General features: G+C 41.5%; 1 protein-coding gene across 1 annotated transcript in view; it reads left to right on the top strand.

Moving 5' to 3' along the window:
• DTL (denticleless E3 ubiquitin protein ligase homolog) overlaps window positions 1-12,409 on the top strand; it is a 37,477-nt gene extending 25,068 nt beyond the window's left edge. Inside the window, exons 12-15 of the mRNA XM_030557563.1 lie at window positions 1,297-1,386; window positions 3,833-3,971; window positions 8,505-9,367; window positions 12,192-12,409. Of these exons, the coding sequence (XP_030413423.1) occupies window positions 1,297-1,386; window positions 3,833-3,971; window positions 8,505-9,367; window positions 12,192-12,260 (1,161 nt within the window). The 3' untranslated portion in view covers window positions 12,261-12,409. The remainder of the gene's footprint in view (window positions 1-1,296; window positions 1,387-3,832; window positions 3,972-8,504; window positions 9,368-12,191) is intronic.
• The last annotated feature ends 626 nt before the right edge of the window (window positions 12,410-13,035 follow it).

Below are 13,035 nucleotides of genomic sequence, written 5' to 3'. Positions count from 1 at the left end.
TCCTTTTTGAAATAGGTCTTGGGTTTAAGACTTCTTGTTGCTTTATAAATGTCACCTTCTACTCAGCATAGAATCTGAGTAGGCAAACTTGCTCCCAACAGAAGCTACTGGAACCTTAAACAGACCATGCTATTCAATGTAGCAATGTGCTTGTGCAAGGCACTGGATTGACACACCTGGAGACAAGTCCTATGTATAGCAGAGAGTCCTATGCAAGTTTTCCCAGGCACTGTCAATACACTCCACCCTGACCCAGCTGCTTCACCTCTACGAGCAAAATGCTAATTTCTTCTTAGAGCTTATTCATGCCCTGGCCTTTCTGCCAAGACTGCCAACAGGGTACTAATTGTGAGGGTGTGTTTTTTAGATGGGGCTGTCAAGTCCATGAGGAACTGGACTGAGGCCACCAACTTATTTCACATAGGCTACTAAGTAACTGTCAGACAGTAACTACTTTTACTCATGTCATCGGTGTGAAATTGATTTCTTCCCTGCTTTGAGCCATTCAGTTCTATGTGGAGCATTGTTTTCAATAAATGCAGAGACTGTGCTGAATTCTTGGGAATAAGTGATACCTTTCCAAGATACAGCAGAACCTCAGAGGTACAAACACTTCGGGAATGGAGGTTGTTCATAACGCTGAAATGTTCATAACTCTGAACAAAAAGTTATGGTTGTTCTTTCAAAAGTTTACAGCTGAATGTTACTTAATACAGCTTTGAAACTTTACTATGCTGCTTGTAACCATCTTAATTTAAATGAAACAAGCACAGAAACAGTTTCCTTACCTTGTCAAATCTTTTTGTAAACTTTCCCTTTATTTTTTGTTGTTTTTAACAGAGTACTGTACGGTATTTCCCTTTTTAAAAATTTTTATTTATCTATTTGTTTGTCTCTGCTGCTGCCTGATTGTGTATTTCTGGTTCCAAATGAGGTGTATGGTTGACTAGTCAGTTCGTAACTCTGAAGTTCTACTGTACCTAGGCATAGAGGATAGGCTTGTGACTAAAGTGCAGGCATTAAGGAGATCAGTGTTCTCTTCTCAACTCTGCCACAGACCTTCAAGCATGACCTTAAGCAGGCAATTCTAATCTCTTTGTGCCTGAGATCTATATAAAATGGGGGAAATACTTGGATACCTCATAGGGGTGCTGGGAAGTTTATTTCATTGTAGAGTGTTTTGAGATCCTTGATGAAAGACACCATAATATTCTACTTCAGCAGAGTGGAGCCTTCCTTAATGATGCCTTTGATGCAGAAATCCAACTGATTTTAAATTGTGGATTGTTTTTTTAGATTTCTGAGCCCCATCTTCCTCCCATGATGCTCCTTGGTCACTCTCAAGAGGTTACCTCTGTTGCCTGGTGTCCTTCAGACTTCACTAAGGTTAGTTTCTAGAAAAACTGTTTTGTAATCTCCTGTGAAACCAATGAATGAAGGACCAGATGTGACCACGATAGTGTTTGTTTTACAAAACTTGAGGGGGGTGTTTTGACCAGCAACAGAATCTTCTCTGTATGGAAAGCCTTGTTGAAAAGAGAATGGCATAGATGAACTGGCTTGCTACATTCTTCCCTTCACATAGAGTTAGAGCTAATTGGAAATGTTGTCATGAAAATTCCTAAGATGGTTTAGTGCTATGAGTTTAAAGTCTAGATAATTTTTTTCATTTTTTGAAATATTCCACAGATGTTTTTTTAAAATCACAATTTTCAAATATTTTTCATTTTTAAAAAGTTTTCTATTTTGATAAACACTACCAAATCACTAAGCCAACCAGTCAAAATTGATGATTACTTTAAAAAAAAAAAATCCTGCAAACAAAAAAGCCATAAATGGTAAACAAAAATTTTCAGTGAGAAATGGAAAATTTAAAGAAAATAAAAATTGTGTTTTGCAAAAATATTTGATTTTTGGTAGGGAGGCCATTTTCTGTGGCATCAAGCCACATTGCCCGCACAACATTTTCAACCAAATCCTCAAGTGCATATGGTATGATGCTGTCCTGAATTTTTTTCAGGTAATTTGAGTCCTTTGATAACTATTAGTAACTTGGAAAAGTCTGTTCCTGGAAATGTATGAAATCCTTTCCTGATGGAAACTGTCATGCTAACAAATATGTTGATAATTGATTAATCTAAATGTTATAGTGCCAAAATTTGAAGCCATTTCTTCAAGGTCTTCGTATGCTGATGAATTTTGTTGCTGTCTTCTGCTGTCTGTCCACTGATATGTTTGCAAGTCTAGTGCAGAGCAATGAGAGCTTTAGTGGGAGGATGGAAAGAACACTAATGTCTGTTCTTTCAATAAGCCATATTGAGTCTGTCAACATGACTTCTAATTCAATGCTAAATCTGAGAGCTTCACTGTCCTGGACCATATCTTAACAAAAACACAAGAGTCAGCATTAGTGGTTCCCCGATATGGCCATCACTGGAGGGGAGGGAATTGTTGGCATGGGGATTAGGGTTAAGAGACCAGTCTAGATCCAAATCAGGAGCAAGCCCCTCCCGCAGCTATGATGTCCGAGGAGTCCCATAGAGTTTATTGCTGGCGGTTTCAGTTGCCCCTCTGCCCACCATTGTTAATCAGCTAGTTTCTCTAGACATCACAGTAGGCCTTCAGGAGGAATTTGAATTAGGATCGAGTAGTGGCTTTGCAGACAAACTCAAGATGTACTTTCCAGTTGTAGGGGTGACATAAGAATTACAGTGCTGGATCAGACCTATGTATCCTGACCATAGTAGCACGGGAGAAGAAAACAAACAGGGCATTAAAATCTGGGCCAATGTAAAAGGAGTCAAAGGCAGTTCAGAAAGGAGTGGTGGTTAGGCAGGTAGTCGAATGCAACGACAAGAAACTTGAAGTTGATGCAGAGGAGATGAGGAGCCAATGGAAAGGCTGGAAGAGGCAAGTGGTGTGGTCTGAACCCCAGGCAAGGAAGACAAGCCTACCAGCAGAGTTTTGTAGCGCTGATGTTGGTGCTGGGGAGGCCAGAGGCAAAGCATCTTGATTACTGTGAACAGAGGCCATAGCTCTTCCTTTTTTTACTAATTCCCAGGTGAATCACTGCATATATAGCACAAAGGGAGATCAATAAAAGTTCTGATGCTTGTTTGGCAGGTTCCACTGATTATTTGGAAGAGCAACATGCCATTTTATAGGGATCTGCTGAACCTTAACTTTAGTCCTGTCTCTTGCTTTTCTGTACCAAGTGCTACTGACACTGGATGATGGCAAAGACTGCGTAGTGACACAATCCCTTTCCAGCGTTTATCCTTTTTCCAACATTACCTATTTAAAACACTGCAAGTGTTGTCCCCAAGCCAGGAAAGGTGAGGAGTGAGAGAAGGAGCATTGGACACTGATGCAAAATGTTGAATTCATATCTTCTGCTGTCTGTTTCCTCTTGGAACATGAGCTTTGGATGGTGTTTGGATTTCTGCTATTATTTACTGAGTTACTGAAATGTCAATAAACAAATACTGTATATATTGGCACTTGTGGAGCAAATGGCTGCCTGCCACAGAATCTTCACAAAGCACATAGGGAGGCTGCGATTTCTTTGCCATAAAAGGGATAGATGGAGGCTTTCTCCTGTCAGATCACATTTAAGGGAAATAGATAGCTTTTTTCTCTGGTACAGTAATTAGATAGCATTTGGTTGTTGCTGGAAGTTGATTTACCTGTTTCTTAGTAGGCAGGGAGAGCTCCATGCAGAACACTTATTGGCACAGAGTACTAAGAGTACCAATTCTCTTGGATTGATTTGCCAGTGACTGTGGGACCTGGCTTCACAGTGGTCTAACCTGCTAACTGACTTATGCTGTAGATCGCCACATGTTCTGATGACAACACTGTGAGGATTTGGCGCTTACGGCGTGACTGTGATAAGGAGAGACTGACATCAGGCAAAGTCAACTTGGTAGGCTGGGTCTGTCAGAAGAAACCAGAAGAGCAAAATGGAATAGGTAAGGCCCTTAGGGGGATTTTGTCCCACAACATAGGAACAGTACTTCAGAATTCTGTGTATTTACTGGTTCAGCAAAAGCTTTCCTATTGGCTATTGCTCTTCATTTCTTTAGAAATGTGAATTCATGCATTTGCCCAGGCCTGACGTACCATCCAGTAAAGGGCTGGTACTGCATATGCAGCTCTGGAGCTTTGAAATTTTCCTCTTGTCCAGCGGATGAATTCAATTAAATAACACTGACTTCCTCTCTTTTTGTTTTTAAACAAAACAAAGCACTCCCTTTCTACAGGACAAGGTGCCTTTTCAACATTCCAGAACTATACACACCTGCTTCTAAACTCTGACATTCCATTAGAAATGTAATCTTAATTTGACTCTGTCTTGCTGTAAATTATTGTGTGGCTTTCTAAAATGCACCTATTCTTTTCACCACTGATGTGTGTACATGGAAATCTATTCTCAGATATTCTAAAATAAACCAAAAATAAATTTAAAGTGGGATATGAAGATAGCTGTATCAGAAATACCAAATTTTTTAAAATTTGGACCAAAAATGAGTTGGCCGTGGCTGGTTGGTGTCATTTCCTGTGTTGGTCTATCTCCCTCTATTGCCTTTCCAAATGAGCTTCACCTTCATTGTTGTAAATACAAGTGGAAGGTTTTGTAATCCCCCTGACTAGGATAATATTAAAATTAGCTTTTTGCCAGTCGTAACTGTCTTGCAGGAAGCTTGCGGGACAATAGGTGGGTAAGTGCCAGCTCTCTTCCATAGTTGCTCACCACGCACATACGCGTGCTTTGTTTCAGTGAGCTGCTGAGAAACTATTTCACATTCTATTCCCTCAGAAATAAATATGGAAACTTGTCTTGTCGAGAAGCTTGAAAACCCAAAGCTGCCTGGACCCTGGATCTTTACAAATCGAATTTGGCAATTATACTAGATAAAATATGATTTCTCTTTGTTCTCTATGCATTAAAACAACCCAGGAGGGAAGAGGAAGCACACAGACCTTGTGTATGCAACAGCAGGCTTCCTGCTGACCTTGGCTCTTTGAACGCAAAACACATGCTGTTAGAATACGGGAGCTATCTGCAAACTGATTCATAGTTGGCTAACCAAATAGCATTTCAGGACTGTTTAGATGAAATCTAGATTGCATTCTACCCATTTAAATGGAACAAATTGTGAAGTTGTGGCTATGTGTTGACTGTTGACCTGCACGGTGGCATGCAGCAAACACAGCTTCCTTCCCTTGGGAAATTATGTATGTAAATTTGCTAAGTGATATTAATTTCTCTGCACTTCATGTAACCAGAATAGCTAGAGCTGGGCTGTCTCTTGAATTTGTGATTCTTTTGATTCTTGAAGCCCATAATACTGCTGAAGAAAATTGATAGGGTGAGAGCAAGAGAGAGAGAAATCCCCACTGTTAGTATACATTGTGCATTTATCTGTCTGAGTCCTACAGACACATACATCATTCATTTGACTGGCAGCTTGGAAGAGGCTTGCACTCAGTGTTAAATATAACAACCTTGTAGAATTGTTGGAAAGTGGTATCGATGGCAGTAGCCTGGACTTGTTAATAGAATTTTGAGGTCTGAATGTTTGACTAGTGCACAAACTGCTACAAAAAAGCTTGCTGCTTCTATTCTGTTTCCCAACACAGGGAATATAGGCATTTGAATCACAGGCTGCCTTTAATCATCACCATCAATCCAGCATCTAAATCAAGATAGCTTCCACATTTCCAGAGGTAGTGACTCCAGAATATATTTTTCAGTCTGCCATGGATGTGGGCAGACACATCCTCATTCCAGCTCATCACCCCACATTTCTAGTGTATGAATTTGTAGCTAATCACTAGTGAGAGGGGGTTGCTGAGATCACTACTACCCTTCTTCCACATCTAAGAGCTTACATTTTAAGCACAACTAATTCTCCAGCTGTGATAATATAGTCCTGTAAGTAAGTGCTCATTAAGGCCAAGATTAAAAGACCAAATCTTAGCAGTGACTCTGCTATGAGTTCATAATAACTTGTTTCAGTCTGGATTAATAAACATCATTGGGAAAGGAACATTTAACTCCATCTTGTGCTGTAAAGTGGTTGACATTCGTATTCTACTTTTTTTGCTCAGCTTGTGAATTTAAAGGTGTAGAGACATTACTGGGCAATATTATATGAGAGTCTTCAGGAAGGATAAGGATAAAAAAAAGCTTATGTATAGTGTAGGAATACTTGTGGTACCTTAGAGACTAACAAATTTATTGTAGCATAAGCTACAAAATGGGCCATTTTCATTACCACTACAAACAGTTATTTTTCTCTCCTGCTGACAACAGCTCACCTTAACTGATCACTCTCCTTATAATGTGTATGATAACACCTATTGTTTCATGTTTGGGGTGTGTGTGTGTGTGTGTGTGTGTGTGTGTGTGTAATCTTCCTTCTGTATTTTCCACTACATGCATCCAATGAAGTGAGCTGTAGCCCACGAAAGCTTATGCTACAATAAATTTGTTAGTCTCTAAGGTGCCACAAGTACTCCTGTTCTTTTTGCAGATACTGACTAACACGGCTACTACTCTGAAACCTATGTATAGTCAGGGGTGTCTCCAGGCCCCAGCACGCCAAGCGTGTGCTTGGGGCGGCATGTCGCGGGGGGGCGCTCTGCCATCGCCGGGAGGGCGGCAGGCAGAGTGCCTTCGGCGGCATGCCTGTAGAGGGTCCGCTGGTCCCACGGCTCCAGTGGACCTCCCACAGGCGTGCCTGCGGAGGGTCTGCTGGTCCTGCTGCTCCACCAAAGCCGTGGGATCAGCAGACCCTCCGCAGGCATGCCTGTGGGAGGTCCACCAGAGCCGCGGGACCGGCGACTAGCAGAGCGCCCCCAGCAGCATGCTGCCGTGCTTGGGGCGGCGAAATGTCTAGAGCCGTCCCTGCGTATAGTGTGTTATTGAGAAGTTCTGTAGGTGTTTACACTATGCACACTATCTCACAAGCAAGTACAACATTCTAAAGAAAAGGGCACTTCGGTCACACAAGACTTCAGCATCCTAATTAAGTACTTTACCACATCACAGCTAATGCTGAGAATTAAGAGTTTCAGACTAAATCCCTGGTATGCAGAAAATGTTTAGAGCCCTTTTGCTCCTTGATGAAACAGTGTGCTTAAGGTAGCTAACGTGCTGTCTTATTTTAATTGTACCACCTCGAGTTTAGGGCCAAAAAGGTTCCTTCAGATACATGACATTTCAGCATCTGAAAAGCAGACATTGGACACACATTAGTACATCATCTCTTTTCAGAGTAAAATATCTCTTTAAAAAACAGTTTAGTAATTACTGATTTTGTTTTGGCCTGAGATGTAGCTTAAATGCATGCTGCCCTCAGATTTATTGTGGGATTCCTGGTGCACAGCTGATAAACACCGATGACTATGCTTTGCTTTACAACACAATACGTGGGCATGCAGTTGAGTAGACGGATTTATACGCAGTTTATTTCATAACATGCTGATTTCAATAGCCACACTGTGCTATACGTACATGGAAATTGCTTATTTAAAAAAAAATTACTCATTTGTCATGGCAACCAATCCATCAGTTACTTTTATCTTCCTTGGACTCTAAGACCTTGTACAAGATGTGGGGAATTTCTAGCCTGTCCCTTTGCACTGTAAATAACTGACTGCTACCCAGTAACATATCTTTGCAGAATATTCTCCAGCAAAAGGATAGTAGGAGAAATGGGAAACCTTTCTTAGCTCTCACCTTATCTATCTTACTGGTGTATGAAAGCCTAGTTGGGACAATTATCCGTAATGGAGAGCATTCTAATCAAAGGCTTCATCCACATTACAACTAGTTGTGGGACTGGGTTGCAATATCACCTGAGCTGGTTAAAAACCTCTTGTAAATTGTAATGTAGATGGGATCTGATCAAGTCTCCATAACTGAACTAAAGCTTTGGACAGTTCTGGGTTTTAAGTGAGCTACAGGGACACAGCTACAAAACTTCTAACTGCACTAAATCCTGACTCAGTTATAGCTCTTATACAGATTGGTCCTCAGGGAAAAAATAACTGGGCTGAGACACTTTCTAAAAATATGCTTCCCTCTCTTCCCATTGCGGGCTGTGCTGGGAGGGCAGATTACACTGGACAAGGTCAATGACTAAAATACGTCTTGATTCTTCTGTTCATTTTAGTCCTCTGATTGCAGCTCTTTTAAGAGGTGCCAGTTATAAGTAAGGTAGACGAGTGCCATCAAATAAGCATCCTATGTTCTGTGGAGTTTTCAAAAGTGCTCAGTATTGGCCTAACTCTGCTGCTGTTGAAATCACTAGGAGCTTAGAGGTGTTTAGATCTAGGGTGGGGAGCATTAGACAAATAGGTAAGCTGCTAAATTCAGATTCTGAATGTCCCAGAGTCCGGGGGGCTTCTTTAAGGTCTAACTTTAGTCTGTCTCTCTTCACTTGTTGTTGCTGTACTGTGACATTCACTTGACTGTTTTGTTTCTCTTCCATCAGTACTACCAGTCAGCACGCAGAGAACTCCTGCAAAAATCTCCATGATGGGTAGCCCATGCATTTCCTCACCCCGGCCAGCAGCTTGTGCTCCCAGCTATGCTGGGGACCTTCCTCTTTCTACCAACACTCCAACATTCTCTCTCAGAAACCCAACAGCTGAGGCTCACACTCCCGCGAAGCAAAGCCAAGCCATATCAGGAACTTCTCCCAAACCATCATCTTCCACCAAGATGTCCATTAAACACTGGGTTACCAGGACTCCATACTCCTCTCCACCAGGGATGGGAACAAAGACGCCGTCTCCAAGAAAAGCCCTGGCAGAGGTCACGCAGGGTCTTCCAGAAGCAGTTGGCACCCACATAGCACCACACTCACGGTTTGAGAACCGAGTCAAAAGGAGGCTGGAGTCCAGCAAGGGAGATCACATGGGGCAGAAGTGTCTGAAAGGCTGCAGTTGTGTGACTGAGCTGGACCCAGTGGCTAAAAAATCCAAGCTGGATTTGTGCTTCTTGGCAGCAGGCCAAAAGACCTGTAGTGAAGACTGCCTGAGCCTCACTGAGTTGAATAATGGAACTGAAGGCTGTGGCCAGAGCCCAAAGGAGACATCCCTTCCTGAAAGCCCTCTTAATCAGGCAGGCTTCCAGACTCCCCCTCTTCCTTTAAAGAACTCCTGCAGGAAAACGGCTGGTGTGCTGGACAAAGAGAACAGTTCACCTGGGAAAAAAAACTGGCTGTCTGCAATGGGAGAGAAGCTGAAGACTAGCAAGGCCAGCAGCCAAAAAGTGTCAGGCAACAGCCCCCCATCCTCTCGGAGTCCTAGCACAAGACAAGAGGCAGCGACTGCAGCCAGTCCATCGGGATCTGTAAGTAGACTAAGTATGGTTACAACAGCAGAGAAACGCTTGAACTCTGGGTTCTGTTCTCTCCTTGCTGTGTTGCACAACTCCCATTTGCAGGCAGTTAACTTGTGCATCAAAAGGAGCATCAGACCTCATTGCTTGTGGGGTGGAGGGGAAGGGGAGAGGAAGGAAGGGAAATCTGATATAACAAGCCCCAGAATCTCTGCCATATTTCATGATGTTATCCTTCAGTGCCACCCGCACTCTTGGGAGAGAGAAACAGAACTTGTGTTGTCATCTGAAAATGATTTCGAACAAAGTATTGGAAGATGCTCATTATGTATGACACTGGCACTTACAGTGCAGTTCTACTCTGAACTCTGAGAATAACAACAGCACGCACTTGACAGATCTGCTGCTTACATGTATTCACAGCCATATCTGCCCACTTCCATGACATAAATCGGCCCCCACTAGCACTGCAGACCCAACCCAGCTTCTGGAGAAAATGAACTGAATTTTATTCTAGCTCTTGTATTAACAGAATTTGTATGTCTGTAACAAGTGTGGGACTAAATTCTACCCTCGGTTACATCTGTGGAAAAACCATTGAAAACAAAGGGATTGCACAACTGTCAGAGGGCAGAACTTGGCCTGCAGACTCCTTACTATTTGTGTTGTGCAAGAAAGCAGGAACCCAGTCTGACTTTCAGATCCTAGGGTGAGTTTGCAGAGTGGTTAAAATGGCTGGCATATGAGGAGTTTTTTGTGCTTTAGAGCAAATTCTCAATTTGCATGTTGTCATTGAATCAATACACATGGAATCCCATGATGCCTGTAACTTCCAAAGTCAGTTTTGAGAAGATTGCTGAGCTTTGTTTATAAAACTGATAACTGAGCTATGATTTATACAATCTTAAAAAAATAAACGAGAAGTCCTTGTGGCACCTTAGAGACTAACAAATTTATTTGGGCCTAAGCTTTTGTGGGCTATAACCAACTTCATCAGATGTATGAAATGAAAAATACAGGAGCAGATATAAAGGATATGTGTAAAGGATGGGAGTTGCTTTACCTAGTGTGAGGTCAGTCTAATGAGATAAATCAATTAACAGTAGGATACCAAGGGAGGAAAAATAACTTTTGAAGTTGTAAGAGAGTGGCCCATTACGGACAGTTGGCAAAGAGGTGCGAGTAACAGTAGGGAGAAATTAGTACTGAGGAAATTAAGTTTAGGTTTCGTAATGATCCAACCACTCCCAGTCTTTATTCAGGCATAATCTGATGGTATCTAGTTTGCAAATTAATTCCAGTTCTGCAGCTTCACATTGGAGTCTATTTTTGAAGTTGTTTTTTTCTTGAAGAATTGCCACTTTGAAGTCTGAGTAACCTGAGAGATTGAAGTGTTCTCCTACTGGTTTTTTAATGTTATGATTCCTGATGTCAGATTTGTGTCCATTTATTTTTTTGCGTAGAGACGGTCCAGTTTGGCCAATGTGCATGGCAGAGGGGCATTGCTGGCACATGATGGCATATAACACATTGGTAGATGTGCAGGTGAATGAGCCCCAGATGATGTGGCTGATGTGATCAGGTCCAATGATGGTGTCCCTTGAATAGATATGTGGAAAGAGCTGGGCCCAGGATTTGTAGCAGGGTTTGGTTCCTGGGTTGATGTTTTTGTTGTGTGGTGTGCAGTTGCTGGTGAGTATTTGCTTCAGGTGGAGGCTGTCTGTAAGTGAGGACTGGCCTGTCTCCCAAGGTCTGTGAGAGTAAAGGATCGTCCTTCAGGATAGATTGTAGATCCTTGATGATGAACTGGAGAGGTTTTAGCTGCGGGCTGTAGGTGACAGCTAGTGGCGTATTACTTTCTTTGTTGGGTCTGTCCTGTAGTAGGTGAATTCTCGGTACCCTTCTGGCTCTGTTATTTATTAGTTATTTTTCCTCCCTTGGTATCCTGCTGTTAATTGATTTATCTCGTTAGACTGACCTCACGCTTGGTAAAGCAACCCCCATCCTTTCATGTATTTATATCTGCTCCTGTATTTTTCACTTCATACATCTGATGAAGTAGGTTCTAACCCATGAAAGCTTAAGCCCAAATCAATTTGTTAATCTCTAAGGTGCCACAAGAACTCATTTTTTTTGCTGATACAGACTAACACGGCTACCACTGAATACAATCTTTAGTTACACCAGAATTTGAAACTTAATTTGTAGCCCAAATTATATTCTACCATCATCTTTGAAACTGTCATAATGACTAGTGCTTATCTTGGTAAAATCCCTTCCTATTGACCTAAGATTTGTCTCACACCAGCATTTGGGCTCATACAGAGTGCTAACCATACAGGCCATTCAGTAATGCACTTCAGAGACTTAGTCCTTTCATGATTGAATGTCTTTCTAAGCAACATACTCTAGCTCTACCTCAAGTTGGTCTTGATGCAAATGAAAAATCTATGGCCCCAGACTTAATGATCATAATGATGTTTTCTGGTGTTAAAATCTATGACATTTTGTATCTGGTGCAGACAGGGTAAAAACTAGAGCGCCCGGCTCTTCTCATAGAACAGAAGGGTAACTCCGGGATTTTAGCAAATGTTTCCTGTCACTAAATAGGATCCGAATGTCCCAGAAGCCATACAAATTACTGCAAAGAACATAATGGTTGTTCTTTTAACAGTATGTAACTTGGCAGCTCCTCAGCATAGGCAAGCTGTCGCAGTTATTGAAGGGAGAAGCTTAAAAGACTTTTACAGTGCGTCCAGAGTTTAACCTGGAAAAAATAGATGGGGACATCTACTGTCAAATACACATGTTTATACTTGACTTGAATCTTTTCTAGGTTGCAGTCACTTCAGTTTCCATGAGGAAGATCTGCATGTACTTCCATCGAAAGTCACAGGATGACTAGTGCAAAGTGCTGCATTTGAAAGTAACTGTAGCCCTGATTGTTGACACACCACTGGTGCTACCAGAAGTGGATTTAGCAACACAGAAGGAGGAAGACACTAGGATTAGCCAATGCATTGTTGGACCTTAATAAAGTTGGATTTTTTTTTATACTCTTGTTCTTTTAATTCTTTTATAAAATCTGTTACACTTTGTAGCCTCAAGTTAGTTCAGCATGAAATCTGTTGAATGCTAATTAATGGAGACTCACATCATTAACATGAAGTAGGTGATGAATTTTAAAATATATGTTTTCTTTTATCACGTCACTCAGTTAAATGTTCCCCCGTGAGTTCTTTTTCACATGGTATCTGTGAAATGCTCTAGTTATCTTTGGAAACAGCATCTTTGATGTGTGTTATTAGCATAGTCAAATACAGCTTGTCAATTGCTATTTGTTTTATGATGTGTGATCTTGAAACTTTTGTACTTAAGAGCACTGTGCAAAACACATACCATCTCCTTTTGATAGCAGCTGAATAGAGATGTCTGTGGAGAAACTGTTGTTGCAGATAGACTGGAGCCACCATTTCTGCTAAAGGATATTTCTACAGCTGTTCCTCTTGTATAGCAATGACTCTCCCATTTCAGCAAAGAAGCCTGTAAATGTGACTTAACTTCCTGTAAATATAAAACATTTTAATGTTCAGAGTGTCTGTCTGACTTTTCCAGTGGTGCATGTGGTGCTTGCAGTGTGAGAAAAGATACAGTATAGCTAAGGGCATTTTTGCCTCCTT

The sequence above is a fragment of the Gopherus evgoodei genome, chromosome 3, assembly GCF_007399415.2.
Source record: "Gopherus evgoodei ecotype Sinaloan lineage chromosome 3, rGopEvg1_v1.p, whole genome shotgun sequence".
Lineage (NCBI taxonomy): Eukaryota > Metazoa > Chordata > Testudines > Testudinidae > Gopherus > Gopherus evgoodei.
Note: the sequence above shows the minus strand (reverse complement) of the source record. Positions and strands in the feature narration are given on the sequence as shown.